This window comes from Lissotriton helveticus, chromosome 8, assembly GCF_964261635.1.
Source record: "Lissotriton helveticus chromosome 8, aLisHel1.1, whole genome shotgun sequence".
NCBI classification, from domain to species: Eukaryota; Metazoa; Chordata; class Amphibia; order Caudata; family Salamandridae; genus Lissotriton; species Lissotriton helveticus.
The window spans coordinates 1,440,877,047-1,440,903,939 of record NC_136069.1 but is presented as its reverse complement, the minus strand read 5'-3'; the positions used below and the strand labels follow the sequence as shown (position 1 = coordinate 1,440,903,939).

At 46.7% G+C, this 26,893-nt stretch overlaps 1 protein-coding gene across 2 annotated transcripts; it reads left to right on the top strand.

Annotated features, from left to right (window-relative positions):
• The first annotated feature begins 373 nt into the window (after positions 1–373).
• Positions 374–15,592, top strand: ADAMTS1 (ADAM metallopeptidase with thrombospondin type 1 motif 1). 2 transcript variants are annotated; one of them, XM_078658377.1, is made up of 9 exons: positions 374–1,361; positions 4,114–4,463; positions 5,469–5,601; positions 6,609–6,776; positions 7,703–7,989; positions 8,548–8,734; positions 8,824–8,999; positions 10,806–10,981; positions 12,773–15,592. In XM_078658377.1, exons 1-9 carry the CDS (start codon positions 776–778, stop codon positions 13,512–13,514), a joined length of 2,805 nt encoding a protein of 934 aa, XP_078514503.1. In that variant the 5' UTR covers positions 374–775; the 3' UTR covers positions 13,515–15,592. The 2 variants fall into 2 exon arrangements, with proteins under 2 accessions (XP_078514503.1, XP_078514502.1); XM_078658376.1 differs by having other exon boundaries at positions 390–1,361; positions 4,117–4,463.
• The last annotated feature ends 11,301 nt before the right edge of the window (positions 15,593–26,893 follow it).

The window sequence follows — 26,893 nt, the reverse complement described above, 5'->3', positions numbered from 1 at the left end:
TTTTGCACCTGGTCGCATCACTACTTCTTTGCACCCAGCCCTGTACTCCAAGGAGAAGTCCCCCTTAACCCCGAGTCTAACGTGGAAACTTTTTTAAATCCGTCCGTGCGCAACGCATGCCAGCCCGGCACCGGGCGGCAAATCCGTGCGCTCTGTGGCCGCGTCCCTGGCGCCTTGAGCCCGTGTGCCCTCAGCCCTCCCCCATCGCTCCTCCTCCTGCAGTGATTGAAGATCCTGGCTCGGCTCCAGAGGGGGCCCCAGGGGGAGGAGGCTCGGGCTCCGGATCACAGCTACGCACAGACCCAGCTCACGGCCCGGGGGAGGGGTTTCGGGGGTGCAGATACCATAAAAGTCAGGCTGGGATCCCCTGCTCGAGCAGAGCGCTTGGAGGAGACGATAGCAGCGCTAGGGTGAACCTGGCAGCACTGGGGTGGCGCTGAACGAGGCGAGCAGAATTACAGAGCACGACCCGGGACGGGACTGCCTTCCCACTGGAGTAGAACGAGGCGAAAACTACTGCTTGATAATTTGCAAAGTTTTTGGTGCTACGGCCACTGCTGTCAGCGCGGGCGCTCTACTGGCTCAGGAGCAGCCGTTGCAAGGAAGGACACGCCGGGATTCGGTGCAGAGGGGAACACGTTTCCGCAGTCCTGTTAGAGCCTGCGACATGGACAGACCCGTCTAGTGGTGTATTTTCTGGAGGCTGTTGCACCCCAACGATTGCACCCTACATTTGCATTGGTTTATTATTTGTGAAAGGGCTGCTGTACCGCTGATGGCAATGGGCGCTTTCTGCCATCACCTGCTGCCCGTGTTGGCATTCCTGCATGTCGCCCTGGGCACCATGGAGGAGGAGCTAATAGCCCCGGTGCGGGTGTCCTGGGACGCGTCCCTGGGTGGCACGCCGCCCCCCGAGCCCATGAAAACGGTCTACCGCCTCGACGCCTTCGGGAAGCAGCTGACCTTGGAGCTGGAGCCGGACCGCAGCTTCTTGGCGCCCGGCTTTACCCTGCAGTACGTGGGCAGCCCTTCGGGGGAGGAAGCCGGCCAAGCGGGGGACCTGGCCCGCTGCTTCTACTCTGGCACCGTGAATGGGGACCCCTCGTCCAGCGCGGCGCTGAGCCTCTGCGGTGGGCTCCGGGGGGCCTTCTACCTGCAGGGCGAAGAGTTCTTCATCCAGCCCAGCAACCACTCCCTGGCCGCGGAGGAGGGCCCCGGGCCAGCACCCCCCACCATGCTGCACCTCATCCGCAGGAGGGTGCCCGGGCGCAGGGGCCCCAAGTGCGGGGTGACCGACCAGCCGCAACCCATAGGAGCCGCTGAGGGGGCCCGGCCAGCAGGCGAGCCCCTCGTGCACACAGGTATGCGCACGAGCTTGAAACTGGGCAAGGGTAAGGGGGTCAACTGCTGGACGTACGACACAGTGACGTCTTTCAGCCAGGGCAGCCTTTCACATTCAAGCGCGCTCCACATCTGTTTGAGGAGATACCTCATTCTCACCACTGCAGGCTACCACTGCAGACCATTTCTGTCTGCCACAGCAGGTCGCACCTGTCTGCCATAGCAGACTACCACTGCTGGCCACACTGGCTGTTAGAGCACCCAGAAACTGCAGATAACACATAGTACCTAACTACTGCACATCACACTTGCCTACCACAGCAGACACCCACTGCAGATGACACTGCTCACCAGAACATTCAACCACTGCAGATCACACCTGCCCATCACAGCAATCACTGGAGAACACATCTATCCACCACAGCAGACATCTGCTGAATATTACACTGCTCACCAGAGCACACAACCACTACCGATCATAAATACCAACCATAATAGCCCGTCAATTCAGATCACACCTGCCCACCACAGCAGAGAGCCGCTGCAGATCACACAAACCAACCACAGTAGACAGTCACTGCATATTACACCTGTCTACCACGGCAGGCAGCCACTACAAATAAACCTGCCCTTCATAGCAGACAAGTATTTCAAATTACACCTGCCTACCACAGCAGACAAGTACCGCAAACCACACCTGCTATCCACAGCAGACACCCTAAATTGGTCCCACCTGCCCACCAATGAATGCTTCTATTGTAAAGTATCTACCGCACTTCACCGGGGCAAAGAACACAAAACCTGCGGATGTCTCCTGCACATCACAGACCAGGGCCACCAATTGAACGACAGCCTTGATTGCTTAAATATGCTGCCAATTCTTCCAACATAACTTACCATACACAGGAGGGCCCCTCTTTAACACAGGAATTTAACTTCGAATTATTTGTAGTATGAGTAACAAACATTCTAACAAAAGTACAACTGTTGACGGTTATACTGCCTAGATGGTGGCCATTAGAGGGAACACCAGCCAGGTGCGCTGTCCTTTCAGTTTCAGGGGACCCATTAGTAGAAGGTTTGGCACGTGCTTAGAAAGGCTCTGTTTTGTGGGGCTCGTTCCTAAAGGGTTGCCTGTTTAGCGGGCACTGTATCTTAAAGGCAGCCACGCCGGGAGAAGTGAGCCCAACAACGTGGGGCACTTTGAGAAGTTCAGCGCCCAGAAGACCTTAAAATACATAAGGTTGAATGGTTAGACGTGCTATTGGTTTTGGGGGTGCGCGCAGTGCCTAGATGCGAGACAGTGACGTAACGCAGGCCCCTGAGGGGCATCCCTGTAGGGGGTTCCCGGCCCTTCCCACCCCCCCCCCCCCATTCAGTCCAAGGGCAATGCATATCTGTGCCATCTAGGACCCCTCATCACATTCTTCAAGAGACCCCCAGCATTTTCGGTTATGCCACTGCCTAAGGGGAGGCGCACGGAAGAGGGTTCCACTTTGCACGGTACCCGACAGTGATTCCACTTTTAAGGGAAACAGTGCCAGCATGAGGTGCCAATTCAGGGGGTTCAGCGCCGGTATCTCTTGAGTGACTCACCGCTTCGGTATAATGACCCCACTGCCTTATTGGTTCCCTTTTAAAGGAGTTGTTATACACATGCAGTTTTTTTTTTAATAAGTTGTACCATTTCAGTGTATTTGGCTCAAAAGGAAACCCAAATAAAAGAGTCGAATTTGACACACAAGATGCACGTACACATCATAGTTAAGTAGGCTAAAAGAAAACTACTATGCCAAGTTGTGCTTTCTTGTCTAAAGTTACTGCGCAGCCCTCCCCGAATGCGCAACTCTACGCAGATAGAAGTTTTATCTCTGATGGAAAAACGTGCACTGCAGTTTCCAGTCACAAACGCACGCGGGCAGGCTGAAAGGGCAGGCCTGCCTGGCGTGTCTGATCACCTGCACCGGCCACGCCTCCTTGACCTTGGCGCGCACGGGGCCGCAGGGCTACTGTTCCGAGGCAGGGGCGTGCGCGAGGGCCTGGGGGTAGGGTGGGTGGATGGGATTTAAGGCGGCTGAGGGTGCCCTTGCCCCATGGCTGCAGCAGCGGGCACCGCACCTGCATTTGCAACCGTGAGCTCATTCCGTAACCTCCATTCGTTTAAAGCTGCTGGGTGGTGACTCAGCGGCCGCCTGGCCAAGATCTCTCTGAGCATTTATTGCGGCCCAGGCGGATTAGTAGACTGTAAAATGTAAACTCTGCTCAGGTTACCGGTTGCAGCCAAGTCTTTCAGGTCCAAACAAGGCCTCTTCAGGCTTTCCCTTTAAAATGTGGCAGCTCGTAAACTGTATGTTTCCAATCCAATGCATCTTTTTTTATTGCAAATGCGTAAGCACTAGACTCGAGTTCCAAATCATGGCCCCTTCACTTTCCCTAATATATACATGTGATCTAGTGCCTCTGTGCACTCAATTTTAAACTGAGGAGGGCTTGGAGACAAAGGGAAAAAATGGAGATATGCATGTTATGCCACCATGATTTGTATAGTACATTTGTACGAGTTCCAGGCACTTTCTTAATGTGCCTACCTTCTCTTCAAGGTTCTGCACATGTGTGACAGAGGATGGCGCCCTTTTTTTAATTTTCTAACCTCTAATGCATGAATACGTTTTGAAAACATCTTGTAACAGTTGCTATTTTTCCAGGATTTACAAGATCAACAATTTAGCCATAGATCTACGTAAAATAAATGTCTACTTATCTGTTTTTTAGCAGGGCTTGGAAACAAAAGGAAGAAACGCTTTGTCTCTACTCCCCGCTATGTGGAGACCATGCTTGTGGCGGACCAGTCTATGGCGGAATTCCACGGCAGTGGCCTGAAGCACTACCTGCTCACCCTGATGTCCGTAGCGGCTAAGCTCTACAAGCACCCCAGTATTCGGAATGCCATCAACCTAGTGGTGGTGAAGATCTTAGTGGTGTACGACGAGCAGAAGGGTCCAGATGTGTCCTCCAATGCCGCTCTGACCTTAAGGAACTTCTGCAGCTGGCAGAAGCAGCATAACCCGCCCAGTGACCGGCATGCCGAGCACTACGACACCGCCATCTTGTACACCCGACAGGTGAGTCCGTTACCTCTGTTTATGAACAGGCCTTGACAACAAAGGGGATAGATGTGACTAAGGGGCCGATTTCAGGTTTGGTGGTCCGATGGACCGCCACACCGTTAGTGGCGGTGCAGCTCCCACCGCACCGGAGTTCTGACTGCCGTATTACAAATTTGGCGGTCTGACCACCATTGGACTGCCGCAACCTCCGGGGACCCATGATCCCTCGGCGATGGTGCGTCGCTCTGAGGCCTCAATATGCTGGCGGTGCAGCTGATACACCACCAAGCATATTATGAGTTTCCTCACCACCACTGTTTTCATGGCAGTAAACCCGCTATGAGAAGCTTGGCGGTGAGGAAACTAGGGGGCACAGGGCCAAAGGAGCACAGGGCCAAAGGATGCATGTAGGAGGGCACATGTTGTGCCCCCCTGTATGCATGCACTCCCAGTTCCTGCATGGCATGGACTTTAGAGTTCATGCGGTGCCGGAACGCACTTTGCTGGTCCCACAATGATGCCTTGGTAAGGCTCACATATTAGAACAGCACCGCCATGTGACTGCTCAAGCAACACCCACCAGTCCAGTTTAAAACTCCCAATCTAGCGGGGATCGAATTTGGCATTGTGGGAGCAGGGCGCTGGTGTGGCGGTCCGCTCTCACACTGCCAAACTTGTAATCAGGCCCTAAGTTTGAAGCAAATTTAGGTTGAGCTTAAGTTTCACACAAGTAGTAGAATTATTGGGAAAAAAACTTTTTCTGTATATTTAAATGTTATGTGGCATGGTTCAGTGTGTGTGTGTGTGAGTAAATTACCTTTGGCATCATCCTTCTTAATGGGCAAACTCCTCCCACGTGCTGCATGTTGACATGGCAATTAATGGGCATTGCTCAAAGCACCTTTCATTGATGGCCAAGTCTGATGTTCAGGCCAGCTGCTAGAGCGAGCCCATGCTCTGTCAAGACTAATTCTTCGACCTCTTTATTAATGAGCAGGCCTTTCTTTTCCATGTTGGCAGGACCTTTGCGGCTCCAAGACTTGCGACACTCTGGGGATGGGCGATGTAGGAACCGTCTGTGACCCCACGAGAAGTTGCTCAATTATTGAAGACGACGGGCTACAGGCTGCGTTCACCACTGCTCATGAATTAGGTAAGAAAAACATTGTAATGGCATAAAGTGGGGTGCTCTAGGTTGAGGCTACTTTCACAGTGGTGATAGTAGTTTCCTCAAATGCAACTCTTGCCCCCTTTGCTACATAAATAGCGCTCCCTCATCCGCATAACCTTACGCATGAGGCCTGGGCCTCCTTTCCCAGTGCAGTGGCTTTTCAGTTTGCAGAACAGATGGTCTTATAATAACATGTTCCAGGGATGTTTCAGCTGCAGCCTTCCTAGCCAGCAACATCTGCTGGGCTTTGGGCGATGATGCAATATGATGGCACGCTGGAAGCAGAATGTGAGGAAACGTGTTCCTTTCCTATTTGGAGACATGTGTGTCTTATTTGCTTGTAGAAATGGCTCCCAGAACTGCAATCTCCCCTTATCAGGGGGTCTAACTAACTAACCTGGATTGTGAGAAGCCCATGTGCTGTACTTTTTACGGGTGCCCCCTATAGCCATCTGCTGAGCCCTGCACATATAAATAAGCGGTTGCCTGATTTTCTAGAGTTTTATATCTCTTAAAGCAGTCTTAATGCAGTTTTGAGTGAGGACTCGTGGGGCACATTTGCTAATATTTTTCCATGGCTTGACACTCTCGAAAGGCAAAACAACAAGTCTTAAGAATGTTTTAAGCCAAGAAGGAGAGCCCAACGAATGTCATAAACCCTGCAAAACGACGCTGTAAATCAAAGACTTTTCCTTTGCTTGAGACTATTTTAAGCCAGGGAAAAACTGGTCATAAGCCAGGTGTAAAACCTTAGTAAACCAGACTAGACCGTAGGTTAATGATCTGTCTCTCATTGCATCAAAAGAGATCCCTTGTTTGAAGCTTGTTTCTATTTATCTAGTCCATAAGAAGCAGTTTTTGACAGGTATGTTATGGAATATTTTGAACAACCGGATAACTTCTCTTGTGGATATATGTTGCTTACATGCCAAGGCCGAGGTGACAAGTATCTGGCAGAAAAGTGCTGAGCTGTCTTGTCTTTTCTTTAGGACATGTGATGAACATGCCCCACGATGAGGCGCAGCAATGTGCTGGCGTGAACATTGCCAATCAAGGTTCCCACATGATGGCCTCCATGCTTTCCAACTTGGACCGTAACCAACCGTGGTCTCTCTGCAGCGCGTACACAATCACATCCTTCCTGGACAATGGCCATGGTGAGCATATTGAAATGGTGTCTTCATTTGTCCTATTATATGAAGCTGTGCTCTTTTTTAAACAAAAATGTGATTTTCAGTTTTTTAAATATTCTTTATGCACACGTGGTCTTTGCATTTCTTCCTTTTTATGGTCCCACCCATTTTTCTAGCTGCACTCTTGAACTAAGTCTAATACCAGCTGCTGTCCCTTTCCTCTGTGTTAGATCTTGCACATAATGGGGTAAAGTGCCAGTAATTGTGCACTTGTGAAAGCGCTTACTCAAATAACACATGTGCGCATAAGTGGGCTTTGTGTGTAAGCTACGCACTAGTCAGGGGTAGTGGTTCAATTTTGAAAATAATCAAGTGCCTGCTTTGTAAATTCCAGTGCCTGTGTTATAGTCACACTACGAGTTCCCCAATGTAACATCTTTCCAAACCTAGAATGGCAGCATTTCATATATATTTCCATAGCTCTAAATATGTGAAGATCTTGAAAGTAAGGGCCATATTCCAGAATGAGAAAAGGTGTTTCCCTTTCCCTGTACCAGGTAGAGATGCAGGAAGTGTCCTAAGTTTAAAGTAGGAACTAACATGTCTTTATTACAATCGGCTACTACAGTGAAGTATTGTTTTTAAAAACTTAAAAATGCATGAAATGATGCCTGCTCGCCAAGGAAAATGCAGCGTGGTCGAAAAATGTCACCATGCCTTCGTCAGAATCTCGTCCACCCCTTTTTACATGGGATATTACAAATGTACTCTTCTTGCCACTCATCTTTTGACCATTTTTGGTATCCAGTATTTAAAAGTATTCCTCATCTCTGAATGTCACTGCATTAGTAATGTGTCATAATAGAGATCTGTCTAAATGTATTCAAATGAACCAGTTTGCTTTTCAAAATGGCAGCCCTAACTTTTTGCACCTTTCTTTCTGCTTTTAGGAGAGTGCTTGCTGGACAAACCTCACAGACCTGTGGCGCTCCCCACTGATCTCCCGGGTACCTTGTATGACGTCAACAAACAATGCCAGTTTACATTTGGGGATGACTCCAAGCACTGTCCAGACACTGCAAGCACATGCACCACCCTGTGGTGTACGGGCAACTCTGGAGGCCTGATCGTCTGCCAAACCAAACACTTCCCATGGGCAGACGGCAGCAGCTGTGGAGACGGCAAATGGTGCGTCAACGGCAAGTGCATGGACAAGAAGGAAAAGAAACAATATGATGTAAGCTTGCTCAGTCTTAAATGCATAAATACAAATTCACATTGCAAATGCATTTATATAGCACTTACTACCCCATACGATATGTTGAATCACTTTACGGCAAGTAGCACGCTACTCCGGAACCCAGAAAGGATTAGTGGTGAACTAGTATAGGGAAATATGACACTATTTTGAGCGGTGGACCTGTGAGTTTGTTATTTGGAATGAATAAGGATAGTGGAGGGATAGAAGAGGGAAGGGTCTAGAAAGTGTTTTTTTTTAGATCATAGCAGTAGGAGGAGGTTTGGGATGAGTAAATGGGAGGTGGAGGGGGATGCAGCCTATTTATATTAGACCTAGCGTAGATATAGTGTTTTGCAAGTCTATCAGTGATGTATCTTTACCTTAAATATTACCACCTACCTATTGGTCTGGCAGTTGTTAACAAAGCCCGGCTCACTAAGCTATTCATGTCAGTCACTAGCATAATTTCGAAAGCGTTTTCTTTCATAGATAATGGAGGTATAATTTGCGTTGAGAAATTTATTTTGTGGCTTATGTTTTATTATATTATTTCAGACTCCTGTGAATGGAAACTGGGGTTCCTGGGGCGGATGGGGTGAGTGCTCGAGGACGTGTGGCGGAGGAGTGCAGTATTCTATCAGGGAGTGCGACAACCCAGTCCCGAAGAATGGGGGGAAGTATTGCGAAGGCAAGCGGGTGCAGTACCGCTCGTGCAACGTCATCGACTGCCCAGAGAACAACGGCAAGTGGCAATCAAAAAATAATAAATGGAACTTAAAAACTGCAGTAAAGAAGGGTGGAAATCTAATATTTAATTTACTGTTTCTACAGGCAAGACTTTCAGAGAGGAGCAGTGTGAAGCACACAATGACATGTCCAAGTCTCCATTTGGAAATGCTCCTGCTGTAGAATGGATCCCTAAATTTGCTGGAGTGTCTCCGAAAGATCGATGTAAACTTGTCTGCCGAGCAAAAGGCACTGGCTATTTCTTCGTACTGCAACCAAAGGTACATTTGAAAAACAAGTATTTTACCTTGTTTGGCTAGAGCTTGAGCTAAGCTAACATTTGCAATTGCTTGTTCAAGGAAGAGGTGTGATTTATTTGATACATTTGTAAGCTACAGAACAGGGAGGCTTGAGTATTAATCCATCATCCCCTAGTAACTCCATTTCCTGATTAAGGGTGCACTGCTTTTTCTCCTTCTGCTGAAACAGAAAGATGAGGGGTGTAACGCCTGCTAAAGTTTCAGCAATCGTTCAAGCCTGCATTCCATTCCTTTGTTTTTAGGCCCACTTTGACACACCAGTCAGTGACAAGCTATGTGGAAATCAGACTTGGTCTTCCTCAAATAGGAACATTCTAGCTCAACCTACCATTCCAGGTATCCTTCAGACAGGAACACAAGCAAACCCGGCGGGAATCAGCAGAATTGGACTAGAGTGAAGGGCAGCTTGAGTTCTTTGGGACATTGAGTTTGTGGCTCACTCCTGCCTATACCCGCAAGAAGGGTGTCACACTAAAACACAAAGGTGATTAGGGGATTGTTCTCAAAAGTCTCAGCCACTGACCTTTTAAAGAAATCCTTCCACTATCTTTGTGTTTCAGTTATCTCCTTGTAGGATGACTGACAGCATATCAAAAACACAAATATCACGTGGATAGAATATTGTGGCAAAAATAATGAGGACCAAAATATTGATTTTATTGCAAATAGGTAAATATAGATGTACTATTCTTAACTCCACATCTACGTACCTTGAAGATATATATATTGTAACGGTACATATATGTAGAGTTATAAATAGCAAAACTTTACTTCCCTATGGAAACTTACAGGCACAACATTTTTGTCCTTGATATTTTTGACACAATATTTTCTCCCACGATATTTGTGTTTTCGATATTTTAGGCCTGATGTGGAGGGGATACTCCGTCACAAACATGAAGGATATCCCGTCCACCGTATTCCGATCCCTATTGGTTAGAATGTAATCGTAACGCGGTGGATCGGGTATCTGTCACGTTTGTGACAGTGTTCACCTCCACTGACTTTTAAATCAGGCCCTTTTCTAAATATCCTCCTGGTGTATTCCTTTTGTTTGTCTTGCCCTTTCTGTCGAAAAAAATAGGAGTGCTTAGAAACTCGCCTTCTTCCAACACTAAATGCTCTCTAACACTCTTAAGTTGACGTGTATGTTTAAGCACAGCTCCTTTTATGCTTTTCACATAGCTAAAAGGTTTCCAAACACAAATTAGTTCCATGTTTTTGCACAGGATCCTGCTTGTAGTTTGTATTGTGCACATTTGAAGGTCTTTCTTTGAGGTCGCTTTCAGTCTTGTTAGTAGGAAAAGCATGATTTATAATTATTTGAACAGAGCAATGACCTTAGTTGATCATTGAGCACACTCTGCTGAGGTTGCTGCAATGTATATTACTTGCAGCTCTCTTGACTGCTCCTAGCTGCTGCAGTCACAACCCACCAATTGGATTTTGTTGTTCATTCTACAAATAGCCGAGCAAAGTTGAGTTTCTTAAACTTCAAATTGTTACCAGTTTCTAATGATAGGTGAAATGATTGTTTTGTGTATAGTGAGAATTGTCATTGTTAGTTTTTGTGGTACCCACCTTGAAGCAGTGGTTCACTAAAAGTGCCCTCCTGTGTTCTCTTTGGCGGCCTTACCACACAGGCGTTTCTTATACTTTAGCACAAGGGAGTCCTGTTTTCATTGCAAAGCACACTCGTTAAAATGTTCAAGTTATACTTAAGACTATAAAATAACACAGTCTCTTTGTATGTGTTGCTCTTCCCAGGTGGTGGACGGCACCTCCTGCAGCCCTGATTCCACCTCCATCTGTGTCCAGGGGCAGTGCGTGAAAGCCGGGTGTGACCGTGTCATTGGCTCCAATAAGAAGTTTGATAAGTGTGGAGTCTGTGGAGGCAACGGGGCCACCTGCAAGAAAGTTACAGGCACCTTCCTTAGTGCCAAGTAAGTAAAAAAATTACAGATACTCCCCTAAGCGAGTTGCATGCTTTTCTATACAATATGTCACTGGTTGACCAAGGAAGCTGACATTGCGATTCAGACCGTATTTACATTTTAACTGGTTTAAATAGCCAAAGGTCAGTTAATCAGTTACCAGTTCAAACTAAAGTTATAATGCACTATGTGCTCGTGTTTGGTGGCTGTAACTTTAGAGCTCCACCTTTCCAAACAAGGACGTAGAATGCCTCTCGCTCCATGCTCATAGTGTCTGAAAGACACATGGTTCTAGAGGATAGGTTCTGTTCTGACATATAGATCCTGACCGTCATGACTTCCTTAGTGGTAGGTGCTATTCTGGCATATGTCCAAAGGGAAAAATGGAATGGGTGGCACATCAATTCTGGTAAAAGTCAATAGAAACCTATGTTGGTGACCCAACTATGTGGAAGGTAACATATTGCACTAGTGGCCACTGATCTTGACAAACTTAAATATTGGTTCTGTCCTGGCATATGTCGATGGTGAATGGTAGCCATCTTGACATGCTAGGTGGCAGGTTCAATTTTGGCATCTCTTCCTTAACTGATGCCATTTGTGAAATTAATTTGTAGTCTGAAGCCTGTTCTCAGAGGGTAGCATCCACTATTCATATCAGTGATTAAGTGGCTTAAATTACAGAGGAGTTCTTGGAAAAATTGGCGTCTAATCTGAAATATTTTTAAACCTGACAAAAATGGTCCCACCAGAGCCCACATCAAGGATGTCTTGCGTCAAGGACTGTTGACCATGAGCAAGTGGGGCTGTCCGTAACCATGCACCGTTTGTGGACATATAGACAATTTAAGTTTCCTGTGCTGGCTACCATTTTCTTAAGCACAAATATATATGATATCTTCTAACCGTATGGTGAAAGATTAATTAAAGTTTACTTTAAGATTTATGTTATCTTTGTGGTGAGTCACACGCTTTGCTGTTTACCTAAATCACAATGCTAATGACTGCTTTCTTATTTGAAAGCTGTGCTTGAATTGTCCAAATATAACAAAAATATTGGCCAGTGCAATGAATATGGCCATTACTTGATCCAAAATGAAAATGAAATTAATTAATTGTAGCACTCTTTTTTAAAATACCCACTTTACTTGAATGTTATTCTGTTTATCTGGCAGGTCTATGGTTAGTGTGCATTTCGTTTAATAATGCCTTATAAAAAACGAGAGAGGTTAGGACATGAAAAAGTATAGGGAGACCTAAGCTGCAGTAAATGAGTACCTTTACTTACTGGGGACGTTAGAATGACCGCAGCCCTGCTGACTCCTGGGGAGGTCTACTTCTTTGCTTTCTTTAATTTGAAAGCCAAAAACCTTCCACATACAAATATAACTGGAAGAAAGGTATTGTGAAAAGTGCACAATGTAGTCAAACAAATATTTTAAAAAATCTAGTAGTCGGTGGGCAAAATAATAATTGGAAAAAAAAAAGAAAATCACATTTGAGATTCATCTCTCAAAAAATTAAAAATAGACCAGTCATAATATCCTTCAAAAAAGTTCATTATGTATTGTACCTGCAGTGCCCTCATTTAAATCGACCAATTCAATTTTCATTGCCCAACATGTCATAGCTGGCCAGACGAAACAGGATATGACCATGTTGAGTGGCCAACAAAAGGGTATAATCGTGAATAAATAATGCTAATAATCTGATCTTTGGTGTTCTGTTTTTTTCTGCTCGGGCTTTCAGTAAACCAGCTGTGCATGAAGAGTTACAATGTTTCTTCCTTTCTCTTTCTAGGCCTGGCTACCATGATGTTGTCACTATTCCTGCTGGGTCTACAAGTGTAGAAGTGAAGCAGCGCAACCCCAGAGGCTCTAGGCACGACGGCAGCTTCCTTGCTATAAAAGCCGCTGACGGTACCTATATCCTGAATGGGGACTACACCTTATCCACCACAGAGCAAGACATCACCCAAAAGGGAAACATTCTGAGGTACAGCGGCTCCTCAGCCAGCCTGGAAAGGATTCGCAGCTTCAGCCCGCTGAAAGAACCTATCACCGTCCAAGTGCTCACCGTGGGCGACTCACGCCGGCTGAAAATCAAGTACATCTATTTTGTAAAGAAACTCTCATCCCCAGGTCCAGAGAAAGTGTTCCATAAGAAGAAAGAATCATTCAACGCTATCAAAGAGACCATTTTCTCAGAGTGGGTCATTGAGGAGTGGGGGGAATGCTCCAAGACGTGCGGCTCGGGCTGGCAGCGTAGAAACGTGCAGTGCAAGGACATTAATGGACAGGTGACCACGGACTGCGCCAAAGAACTGAAGCCAGTTGACATCCGGCCATGTTCAGATACACCATGCCCCCAGTGGCACCTGGGAGACTGGTCCAGCTGCTCCAAGACCTGTGGGAAAGGGTTTAAGAAGAGACTCTTGAAGTGCATCTCCTACACTGGCAGGAACCTACCCCAAGAAAACTGTGACCCCTCTAAGAAGCCCAAGCATTTAATAGACTTTTGCACACTCACAAAGTGTAGCTAAGCAGCACTGAACAGACATGTGAATGTATTGAGTCCACACTTAGCCCTGCAGCAGGTGGGCTGGAGGTAGAATGTGTTGCTCTTAATATGTGCACTTCCTGGTGCAAGTTGATAGAGGAGAGTTCGTACGAATGGTAGTTGATGTTGCATCAACCACACATCATGCGAGTGTTAGGGTTGCTGGGACAATACAGCTAATGTCCCAGGGCATTACCATTTCCTTTTCTTCTTAGTCTGTTAAAGTTGTTGACCGATGAAGACCGTACTGAAAGGTGGTTGCCAGAGGGAGTTTTCAGAAATTAGGTCAGGTTTTCTGCATATATCTGACCTGAAGTTTTGCAAATTTGCTTGCTCTCGGGGCCAGACCAACATAGTGTACAAGAACATTTTCAGGGCTCACCTACCTCACCATGGAACAGCAAAAAGGACTAGAGAAAGGGGCTTCAAATTTACTATTCATGGCTGCTATTATTTCAGAGAATAGTTTTTTTTTTTTACAGAATAATTGAAGCCATATTTTCAGAGGGCAAACAGAAAAAGAATTTAAAAGCTATATATAATTGTTTTTCAGTTGCGTACATTTGTGTATTGTTAATTGTCCCACCACAACTTTCTCAATGTAAGAGATATGTTCAGTCTTGATCATCATTCTTTCTCTTGCACTGAATCTTTCATTGATTCACCTGATTTATGTATTTCACATTATCAAGTCCCCGACTGAAGAAAGGGTTGAATCGCAGGCATATTGTAAGATGTCACAACATTTGTGTGTAAAGGCTTACACAGACACCCCTCAAAATGTCAGTGAAGTTGTTGAGAAATGACAAACATCATTCACTGCGTTTGCTAAGATTTCTCTGGAAGTATTATTGTGGTGCTTTTGCCATCTTTGTGATATCTCTATGCAAATGGTAGCTTTCCCATTCCATCTAGCAGTCGATCTGATCAAAGCTAAGATTATTTGAGCCGCTTTACATTTCCACCGAAGCTGGTGCTATTAAATATGATGTTCATCGAGGTAAGGCTTGTTGCTAAGATGTCTTGTGCATCTTCAAGTCTTAAGTAGTTCATCTAGAACGTATTATGCATTTGTTTTCCTTTTCCAGCTAGTTTCTGCGTCAGTTCTCTGCTATCCAACAGGCATAGGCGGCAAATTAAAATGTTGCTTGTGTTCAAATAGATACATTGTTCCCTTTCAGCTATGCTCCTGCTGTTAAAGTACTGTTACAGTAGACCAGTGTAGTGAAGTAAATTTGCTGCAAGTGTGTCCCAGGCAAGCATATCGCGATATGCTTTGGAGGCCGCTTGAGTTTTTTTCTTCATACGAGGCCAGTTTTAAAAACTCTTCCAGTTCCTGACATTTACTTTTCTCAGAAGGGTCTAATGCTATCCAGATCAAAAAAAGCCATGAGGGTCTTTTAAAACTCAGATCCCAATTAATCGTATCAAGCACTCCACCCGTTGAAAGGCTGCTAGCCCATTAGATTGAAACACTTTTTTAAAGGAACTTTTCTGCTTTTTCCCCAATCTCTGTATCCTCTGATAATGTATCTTGTAGTGGGCCAGTCTGTGTATTATTGATCAGTCTTTTTGTGTCTGTGTGTGTACATAGATTCTATATATAGATATATATGTATGTAATTCTGCTAGACAGGTTACCAAGCTGAAAATAGTGAATCCTTTTGTTACAAAAATATAAATGTCTGATGGGGATAGACAACGCTGTGGAATAGCAGGTCCATCCACAGTTATATGCCAATACCAATGCCACGGCGAATGTTCGATGAATGTTCACGCCATGTTGTTGACGGTGAGATAATATGGCTTTCGTGTGTGTATATACTTAAATGTATTACTAGAATTCATACTTCATAAGTATTTGATATTCCCAGTCCTTCTGTGAAGGCTAATGGTTTGTCATAAATGCATATAATAAACATATTTATTTTTGTACAACCTATCTTAATATGATATTTTTAAGTTATCACCCTTTCAAAAGTGCATATTCGGTAACATGGATAGAGTATTTATACGGTATAATGTGTTACTAGCTGTAATAAAAAACACAGAGAATCCTGACAGTGGTTGTATGTGCTTTGTCTCTTAAAAGAACTTCCGGGTCAACCTTAGATGTGTCAGAATTTTGGCACAGTACTTGTCATAGGCACATGGACACCAGCATACAAGAGAAGGGGTACAGTTTTAAGCAGTTTGAGAGGTTCTTCCAAGACTCTCTGTACTTGTCCTTTATAGGTTGCCATCTCATGTTTAATCTTCAGAATGAAGTCCAATCCTAAAAAAGAATAGGAAATAGCTGTCCCCATTTACACTCCTCGAGGATTCTGGGTTGCAAACCATTTAAAAAATGTTTCAGTTAGAGAGAGGATGCACAGTGGTGGAGTGTCATGGATTGTTAAAGGTCGTGGTGCCAGTCACTGCCTAATTAGCATTATGGGGCTGGGGCAAGAGAACGGGCGTTTTGTGCTGGTCAATGTCACAGCACCGACTCCGAACCACACCGCAAAGTCAAACAAGCATTTGCAATGCAATCGATCTCACATAACTAAAAGTATGAGCTATTGGTGTTGCTAATATTAATGCAACGCCAATAGCTCAAACTTTCAGGAATTCGAGAGCTATTGCACAAAAAATCAATCACGGCACTCACGCTTTAGCTGTAAACATGTTAAGCTAAAGCATGGGTGCAGCGATTGCTTCCAAACGAAAGAAATAGATTATTATTTTTTTTCTATTTCTTTACTTTTGAAGCAATCCCGGCACCTGCGCTTTGGTTTAAGATGTTTAAAGCTAAAGCGCAGGTGCCGTCATTGTAACAAAAGTAAACAAATAGAAAAAAGTTAAAGAAGTCATAGCACCTACGCTTTAGCTTAAGATGTTTACAGCGAAAACGCGGTTGCCGCCATTGTAACTAGAGTAAATAAAGAGAAAAAATGGTATGTGGCCACTTTGGAAATCACAACCAAATAAAAGGCGCAGCCACCATTATCCCAGCCAAGCCTGCCACACTGGATAAATAAGAAAAAAAAGCATTGCAGGAGAGCGTGACAAAGCTATTTAAGAAAATAGTGCTCCGTGGCTGTGCTTAAAATCTAACAACACATGTAACTGGGTATCCTCATGGGAGGTTACAAGAAGAGAAAAGGCGGAACTCGGTAGGGACTACTAAACCTATTGACCAATGAAAAGCCACCATTTACAAAAGACTGGCGGGAGCCAATAAGAAAGATGGGCGGAAAGTGGGTGGAGGTTCACACCCATATCCTGGAAACAACATGTTTGAAGAGACCGCGCAGGCGCTGCATAGGCGAGACCTAAAAAAGTCTTCTACCACAGCCTCCCAATTTCCAGGACATCGGAGGCTGATTCAAGAGTGGAAATCGATCATGCAAAAAACATTCACACATGAGTTGCAAACCCCTGCTCCGTTGAAGTGTTACCAACTCACCCTGTGTTCATCTTGTGATATCAGCTCTTCTCCAAGTGACTGCGTAAAGAGCTCAGATATCGTTTGTCACATGGTAGAACCATGAATATTGGTAGGTTCTGGACAAAGAAGTGCAGGCCTTCCATCTAGCATTTCCAAACACTTGTCACCACTCTCCCGAAGTACAAAAAGTGTTGGTTTGGTGGTTGAGGATCTGCCCAATGTGAAACACAGAAGATTGTTTGCGGCATGTCAAGTTTGTATCTCAATCCATTGTATATTGCCTACGTAATATTTCTGTTAATTCAGCCAATGTAGACAAGCCTCTTCTGAGCGGGATAACCTGGCGTGCCTTAGAACAGTGAGTTTGTGAATGTAAACTGCAAAGAAATGCATCACGAGTCACTTCCTCTGAGAAGCACCAACACGCTTACAGTCAGTGTGTAACATACTCACCCAGAGTATCGTTGTAGCATACACCACCATAAATGCTAGGGGTTGGAAAGAAAGTCTACTGCAGTGCCCTTTATAAAGGTCAACAGGTATCAGCTATCTGGATAGGTCACATTACTCACTTTTATGGTTGGCATGCTTCATCATTTGTGACCTATGCACACCGTGGTAGAGAGAATACCACCAATGTGGCCTGAGTTTTTGATAAAGTAGTACTGTTTAAAGACGGCCCAGATGTAAAAATATCTTGGGTATTGCTGCAGAATTATTCATTTAGTGGTTGGGAATGGAGTCACTTAGAGGCATGAAAGGTAAGAGGGGTAACAATGGAAAATACATATAGGCCATCATTACGAGTTGCTCAGTATTGGTGGGGTGCAGGTTCTGTAATAACCAGTACTGTGCAATACCACCCCACCTGTATCATGCATAACTGTTTACTGGATGTACACATTTATGGAATTCCCTGTTTCTTGAGGATTAATGCTCACATGTATCGCCTGCTAGGTGCAGGCAGTAAATGAGAGACAGTGGTGGACTAGTGCTAGGAAGGGGTAGAGTGATGTGTGCTGAGACCCAAGGGGGGGAAGATGCCCTGTAAGGGGAGAGCATGAAGCTCTCTCGTCGAAAAAAAACTCAACATTCACTATCCCAACACTGGCGAGTGACCCCCTCTGAAACCACTCCTGTACTTGTACCATTCAGGCTTCTTCCATGTTCCACTTGTTGCACATTGTAAATGTAATTTTTTCAACAATGTAATCCGTTGTGGTTATTTCTGATGTTCTTTGTTGGTATTATCAAAAAACACTTCGGGCTCATTGCGATGGCGGACGGATCAGCACAGCCCGGCTGGCAGTGGCATCCGCCCTGCAATCGTAACTTGAACCCCCCCCCATGCCAGATTATGATGGTGGTGGTGACTGTGGCCGAGGGAAATGCCGTCCGCCTCTTTTCCACCGGTAGCAATCGTTACAATTGCCTGGCAGAGCGGTCAGCATGCTTACAATGGCGGTCGAGCCCAGGACCCTCCGCCAGCACAATTATGATGCCAGCGGAAGCCAGCTGTTCTGCGGCAGTCAAACTGCCATTGAAAGGCTGGTGAGGATTGTGTTTGGGGGCCAGTTGCGGGCTCCCCTTGTGTTGGGGGGAGGTGTGGGTGCACTGGGGGGAGTACCCATGGTACCCCCTACATTTCTCTGCACCAAGTGGCAGGCACAGTGTAGTGCCTGCCATGTAGTGCAGTGAAATGCACAACATGCTCTCTTCGCGATCGCCGCGGTGCTGCTGACAGCACCCTCCGCTGCAATGTTAGAGGTGCGGAGCCCGACCGCAGCGGTGGCGGGCCCATCATAATACAACGGGTGGGACCGCTCGAAGCATGGCTAACGTAGCCAATCACCTCCATGCATGCGGCGGTCACATAATTGAATGGGAGAGACCACCGCATGCATGGCAGTCGGATCCAATCTCCGCTACGGTGGCGGCCGGAGAAAATCCGACCGCCATTGTAATGAGCTCCTTTGTGTTTATTGTTTCTACATGGAGTTTATTCCCTGTCAGCATCTTACATTGTTACCCCAAGTTTCCCAAATTGACGGAAACAATGTAAGATATTGAAAGTGAATAAACTTCTGATTAAACTATTGAAGATTTTGAATTTGCAATGTGCAAGAAGTGAGAATGGAAAATTAGTGATATGTACATGTACAGTAATGCCCCCAGAGGGTGATACCAGTACTTTATATTTGATAAAGGAGCAGGTGGACCAGCGGAGCTCCACCTCCATGCACACATACAACAAGTTAAAGTACTGCAGCAAGCTCAGTAAAATACAAGACATTTTGCAGGATTAACAGTTAGTAATTGTGAGTCCGTAGAGGCAAACCGTGTGCTGCAACTCCGGTCCAATTGAGACCAGTTACAGCACACAATAATTCTGCCCCACCTGACTTGTAATGAGGGCTATACAGATGTACACCTCTTGCTTCTACTGCGGACTTGAGGATTTCTCTGACTGCCTCAAGTGCCTAATCCATAATCTAGATAGCACACCATTTGTCCATTTTAGAAGTGAAGATGCATTTTTTGCTAAAAAAAAGCTCTAGAAACACAAGTCCCGCGAATAACAGTCACCCGCATTCTGGTTGTTATCGTTGCAATGCTAAAATTTGCTAAGGTTGCTAGAAAGAGAATTCCCAGGTTAGATTGTGAGTATTGTTTTTAAGTCACAGCAGTCCCATTAAAAAAAGGCTAGGCCCAATGCCTACTCACATCTGCATTATTTGGCTAAAAGGACTCTGGACACGTTTCGCTACAATTTGGAACGCCTCCACAGAAATGCCTTAGTCTGAAGAGTTTTGGCAAAAATGGAAGATTGGACACCCACAAGGATATCTCAGTTTCCTGTGTAATTAGACCACCCAGGCCCATGCCTTAATTACTCAGGACACCCATAGTTTTTTCTGCCAAGACATAGTTATAGTATTCTTTCAGAATATAGTTTCTGACAGGTTATTGCAACTTTGTGTCTTTTTTCCTTGTTAATATAAATTTATAGTGATAGTATTCTTTTAGATTATAGTACATGTTTCAGTGAAGAGTACAGAACAGTCATCTCGAGATCATCAGTTAGGTTTGCCATCTTTTATGCCTGGTATTGCCCTTGCTACCCATGGGTCACAAAACACTGGCGGGAACCAACAGTCAAGAGAGGTAAGCAAGCTCTGCTTTAAGTTGTGTTTGCTACTATCTCTAGCTACTTGGTATCAAATAGGAGTCATTTTCAAGATGTACCTTCCTTTAATATGTAGCCAATGGAGAGTGATGAAAACTGAATAAAAGTGATGAAACATTTAGATTTTTGAGATAAAGTGAGATTCTGCTTGTATAGCTGGTTCTGGGTGGCAGAATAATTTTGAAATACCACTGACGAGAGAGTTACCGCCATCCAATGTTGATAGGACTGAAGCATCAACAATACCACGTTTTAAACTTGTCAGTTGTCTTAGTTTGTTTGGGGATTTCTTGACCATGTTATTAAAATAAAAAATTGCATTTAGCCCGTTGAATGATCTCATGCACTAAATAATCTCAGGTTTACAATCAAGAATAGTGTGCCAGCCCAACCAGACTGAACTGAAATACTTACATGAGGACTATGTCCTATGTATAGGCTATTTTCAACAGGATTTATGTCGTAATGGGTTTTACTATATTTGTGACAGTGACTAACTGATGTTAAATCATTGGTGTCTATCAGCTATGTATTTATGAGATTTTTGTATCCTTTAAAACTTTCTTAAAAATATACATTTTAAAAAACAACAAATACACACTAAGTTGTCTAGTTTGCTTCACAGATTAACTCACCATTAAGCTATTTGATTATTCTTCAGTCTCAATTTACTTTTCTGGAATGCAAATTTAAAGGCATTCATAGGTATAATCTTTAAGAAAAGTGAGTGATGCCAAAATAATATCCCTTCTAGGCCACCTTACTTGATACAGTATATCACCAAAGCCCACAAGGGTATACGAGTTAACCCAATCTTATGTCAATAGATTGGTAAGGGGCGGCAGACGGTTGTTGAGCAACATATGGTAGATTTTTTTTTTTTTTAAAAACCTTTATTTGAGCAAGCAGAAATGTACAAGGATGGGCCTACAACCACACGGGCCAGCCGCTAAAAAGGAGGAGAGACATATCACATAAGCCCGCAGAGGTAACCGTCAATCAACAATGCAATACTCCACATCATATACAGGACCAAAACAGGTTTTATATATATGAAAGAACAAACATACAAAAAGGCGAAAGTGTATCACTGAAGGTCAGCCCAAGGGACGTAAGGGGGGGACAGCAGCGGAGGTGCAGTAATAATATCCTAAGCACTAAGGAGTATGGAGCGGGGGGGGGGGGAAGGGGGGCAGAGATCAGGAAGAAGAAGGGGGGAAGAGCCGGTGACACCAGCTCAGTCCCTATATGAAGAGTCCGGGAACGCCAGCCTAGAGAGATAGGGTAATCTCGATAGTGTCCACAAGGGGAGGAGTACAAATGTCGCCACGGTATTCGTTCCATTGACCCCACACCTTCACCCATGCCCTGGGTCTACCCCTGGCCACATAAACAGTTTTCTCACGGAACATGGACCAATCCATATTATCCTCCCATTGCGAGAGGGCAGGGGGCCTGGAGGCCCCCCAGAGTTGCGCAACATCTCGCTTCGCGATCATATAGCCCAGGGTGGCCCATCTAGTCTGTGCCACCGAATAGTCCGTGGGCTCCCAAACATTCAAAAGACAGCGACGAGGTTCCGGTCGCAAGGACATCCCCGTCACCACAGTCATCAGATCAAGCACAGCCACCCAATAAGCAGCCACCATCGGGCACTCCCAAAGAATATGCAGGAAAGTAGCACGCAAACCACATCCACGCTTACACAGTCCATCGGAGGAAAAGCCCATCACCATCAGTCGCGGTCCCGTAACGTACACCCGATGAAGGATCTTCAATTGGACCAGACGGAGTCGAGCCGGTATAGCCACCTCCTTCGGAGAGGAGAGGGCCGATTGCCAATCCTCATCATCAAGTTCCAACCCATCCCCCATCCACTGTTCCCGAAGTCGGGCCAATAAGTCAGTCCGATTGTTGATCAACTTTTTATAGATCAGGGAGATAGTGCTATCAGGAAGATGTCCGTCAAGGATACGGTCTTCAAGTGGGGAAGAGTCAGGCGGAATCTCACCAGGGGCAAACACCGAAACCAAAGCGTGCCTGATCTGTAAATAACGAAAGAATTCCCGACTACTCAGGCCGTAGTCAGCCTGGAGGGCCTGAAACGGGCGCACAGAACCCTTAGAATATACATCCCCCACTTTAGAGATCCCAATCAAGTCCCAACGGTCAAAACCCTTGGAAGACCAAAGACCGCCCAGACGTTCCGAAGCATAAAGCGGCGTCGCCAACGTCAAGCGATCCTCCCAGCCCAGGCTCACATTCGCAGCACGCCACACTGTCAAAGCAGTCAAAGTAGGTCCCACAAGATGGCGCCCAGCGGAGCGAGAATAGAGTACTCTATTAAAATCACCTCCCGGAAGCTGAAGTTTATCCATCTCAAACGCCGGATTACGACCCGGAGAGAACATAGCGTGATTAATAGCGGACAGATGGGAAGCCCAGTAGTATCTCTTAATATCGGGGAGCGCCATGCCCCCATCGTACCATGGGATGGAAAGTTTCGCGAGAGCAATGCGCGGTCGCCCATCCCAAATAAGTTGTCTCTGAAGGCTCTCAATCTCCCGAAAATAGGTCTTGGGGATAGGATCATAATAATTCTGGAGAGCGTAGAGAAACCGCGGTAGTGACATCATCTTAAACAGGGCCGCCCGACCCAGCGGAGACAGGGGAAGTTTGCGCCAGCGGGCAACGTCCAAACGGAGCCTAAGCAACGGGGGGAGGAGATTACGATCAAAACGAAGGGACGGATCCAAGGTAACGAACACCCCCAAGTATTTGAAACCATCCCGGACCACCTGAAGAGGAAGTCTACTCGGCAACGGAGGCAAGATACCAGATAAAACGTATACACAGGATTTAGACCAGTTGATGACGAGGCCTGAGTTAGCGCCAAAGGACGCAAGAACGTCAAATAAAACAGATAAAGACTTGCGAGGGGAAGTAAGATACAAGAGGATGTCGTCCGCATAAAGCGAGACGCGGTCTTCGAAGTCCGGGGCCCAACGAATACCCTTAAGGGACGGTTCCCAACGGAGCCAGGCCGCCAACGGTTCAAGAGCGAGCGCGAACAACAGAGGGGACAAGGGGCAACCCTGACGGGTACCCCTGCCCAAGGAGAAGGGGGCCGACACTCTACCGTTAACTACAACTTGCGCCAGAGGTTCCGCGTACAACAGCCTAATCCAGCTAATAAACTCGCACCCGAATCCAAATTTCTCAAGTGTCGCCCATAAATAGGGCCACTCCACAGTATCAAAGGCCATGGAGGCATCCAGGGACGCCAAAATGGCCGGTTCAGTCAAAAGCCCCGCCCTCGCCAGCGCGCCGTGGAGGCGACGTAAATTCAGAGCAGTGTTGCGATGCGGGATAAAGCCAGATTGATCCGGATGGACCAACTCCCCAAGAACCGAAAGGAGACGGGTCGCCAGAAGTTTAGCCAACACCTTAGGTTCAACATTCAATAGGGATATGGGCCTATACGAGGAACAGAGATCACGCGGTTTACCCTCTTTGGGAATGACGACGATTGTCGCTAGACGCTGATCATAGGGAAGCATGTTCCGCTCACGAGATTCTAGAAACATGGCGCGGAGATACGGCGCCACCTTATCGGGGCATAATTTGTACAACTCAATAGGCAAACCGTTCGGGCCCAATGCTTTGCCCGAACGGAGCGATCGAACTGCATTGGCTATCTCATCATTCGTAAAAGGGGAGTCCAAAGCAATACGGTCCAAGTCGGTGACACAGGGCAAAGCGATATCACGCAGAAGAAGGCGGGAGTCGGCAACATCCCTCACAGACACGGGAGCATATACCACACGGAAATATTCCGCAAAACGATCAACAATGGCGGTCGGATCTATCACATTCTCACCACTCGCAGACTGAATCACGGGCACCACACGATTAACTCTTTCCTTCTTGTCCAACCACGCTAGGAGTTTGCCCGCTTTGTCACCCACATCGTACAATCTGCCCTGCTGCTCACGAAACATCACCTTTGCAGCGTCAGTGACCAAAGATTTATATGCAAACTGTTTTAGACCCAGGGCATGGAGTTTGTCAGGCGTGACACCAGATTCCAACTCGTCCTCCAAAGCAGAGATCTCCCCCTCAAGGTCCACCACCTCCTTCCTCCCTGCCCTCTTAGCTTCAACAATCAAGGAAAGGGCCTGTCCACGAATCACAGTTTTAAAAGCCTCCCACAGGGACACAGCCGAAGAGACCGACCCCTCATTTTCCAGGAAATATGAATCCATGGACTTGAGCAAGAGGGTACGAGTCTCAGGGGAGGAAAGATACCAAGGGTTAATGGGAGCCACTCGGCCCGCCGCCTCTACCCCAACCTCGAAACGAAGCCAGAGCGGCGAGTGATCAGAAATACCCCTCGGCAAGTGTAAAATCTCACGAACCGCCGATGATTGGGCTGCGGGCATCAGGAAATAATCCAGCCGGGACAGACTGCCATGGGCCCCAGAATGGAAGGTGTATTGGAGTTGAGTAGGATGCAACAGTCGCCAGCAGTCCACAAGGCCAAAGGTATCTAAAAACCCACCCAACCACTGCTGAGCCTGCGGGGTATCTCTAGGGGGATGGCGATCGTGAAGGCCGGAAAGCACCGAATTAAAATCACCGGCAAGAAAGAGAGTGCCATCAGGGAGATCCAACAGAACACGGCCCAAGTCAGTAAAAGTAGAGGCCTGCAAACCCGGGGGAACATAAACATTGAAGAGAGATAGGGTGCGGCCTTCATATCTACCCACCAGGACAGTATATCTCCCACGGTCATCATGAATCACCTCATCAATAGCCAGGGGGAGGGAGGTTCGAACAAGAATACCCACACCCCTAGATCCGGAGGTAAACCCTGAGTGCGCCACAAGGCGGTAGCCCCATCTATTCATTGCATAACAAACATTACCAATCAAATGGGTTTCTTGCATGAAAACAATGTCCGGTGACAAACGTCGTATACATTTTAAGACCACACTGCGCTTAATACGATCTCCCAGGCCATTAACGTTCCAGGAAAGAAATTTCAACCCTCTACCCCCCATCCCAACCACCCGAGCCAAGACCCCCCGTCCATGAGCTAGACATCAGAAACAGCAGCAAACACAGGAGCAAATCGCCTTGAAAACAACACACAGAAAAGAAAAAACTTCCCAACCCCCCTCCCCCAAACTGAAGAGAAACACCCCCCACCCTGCACCCCTGCAAAAAGCTAAAGAGCCACCCCAACCTGCAGTGTGCCTGTCGCCCAAGAACCCCTATTCTACACAAAGACCCCGGAGGAGGAAAGGTCTCCGTTCCATCCACCCCCCGACCTCAGCAAGAACAAAAATAACAAACGAAAAGACAGAATGATCACAATGTAGAGGGACGCCGGCCAACACTCCTGAGAATGTATTCAAAATAAGACAGAAGAGCCGAACAGTTAGATCTCCACACCACCTTCGGCACCGCCAGGGTGAGCGGCGGAGTCTGTCTCAGGAGGACGGTCAGGCAATGAGTCCAGCCAGTCATTAACAGCATCTGGCCGATCAAAGAAAAGGGTACGTTCATTGTATTCAACCCGGAGTCTAGTGGGAAAGAGCATGGCGTAACGTAGGCCCCGATCCCGGAGACGTTTCTTGGCACCACGAAACTCCATACGTTGTCTCTGAACCTGTTGGGAAAAGTCCGGGTAAAAGTTCACCGTAGCATTCTCAAAGGCCACCGGGCCCTTCACCCGCGAGGCCTGCAGGATAGCGTCCCGGTCTCTATAATGAAAAAGCTTCGCCACAATGGGCCTCGGCGGGGCTCCCGGCTTGACTTTGCCCCCTGGAACACGATGTGCACGTTCCACCGTGAAAAATTTCGTGAGACCAGAAGGGGCCAAATGGTTCAAGACCAGATCCTCAACCAGGAGATCCACCGAGTGGGGTTCAGGGTTTTCCGGTACACCAACCAGGCGAACATTGCAGCGACGCGCCCTATTTTCAAAGTCCTCAAGGCGACGGGTCATGAAGTCGTTCCCCCGACGGAGATTTCCAATCTCTGTTTGGAGCTCCGAGACATCATTCGTAAGGCTAGAGGATTTAATATCCAGTGATTGTACCCTCTCATTTGTCTTGCCGAGATCAGCACGAATCAGATTCACCTCAATAGCCACGGTGTCAAGTTTGTGGGCCAAGGCCTCGTACTGTAGGCCGATGGATTCCCTCACACCCGAGATGGCGCCCATGATATCCTGTAAGGAGGGCTCCGCCGATTCTTCCAAAATTCGTTCGGACGCAATACTAGAACCAGGCAGGGCAGCTCCGGGGGACCCCTTAGAATGGGTATAACGGTCCATGACATTTGATTGAACTGGAGCTCCGCGCAGAGGTGTTTTCGTCTTGCGCGTCTCTCTGTCCCCTCTGCCCGCCATTTTGAAGATGCGTCACAGGACAAGCCACCAGGTTCGACGGGCCCGACACCCAAAGTACAGAATCAAAAGTACATAAAAAGGGGGCACAACTCGGGTAGAGGTCGCCAAACCAGCAAATAGGTCACATGAAAGCCCAACAGCCGATCTGCCTCCAAGTCTCAGTCGCAACACGACATCCACAGCCGTGGCCCAAGTCGGAACGGAATCGAAACCGAAACTTAGGAAGGGGAGACCCACAAGGCCAGATCTCCTGCCGTTGTTGTTCAATTGCAGGACGGCTACAGTACCGCACCCCGTCCCGGGCGCACCTCAAGGGCGGAGCCCAAA

What these genes read in the sequence shown, in the direction of transcription:
- ADAMTS1 (XM_078658377.1), top strand. Translation starts at nt 776, where the DNA reads ATGGCAATGGGCGCTTTCTGCCATCACCTGCTGCCCGTGTTGGCATTC. An exon ending in CGACTGCCCAGAGAACAACG is followed by an intron (nt 8,735 to 8,823) that starts GCAAGTGGCAAT and finishes CTGTTTCTACAG; the next exon opens with GCAAGACTTTCAGAGAGGAG. An exon ending in TCTTCGTACTGCAACCAAAG is followed by an intron (nt 9,000 to 10,805) that starts GTACATTTGAAA and finishes TGCTCTTCCCAG; the next exon opens with GTGGTGGACGGCACCTCCTG.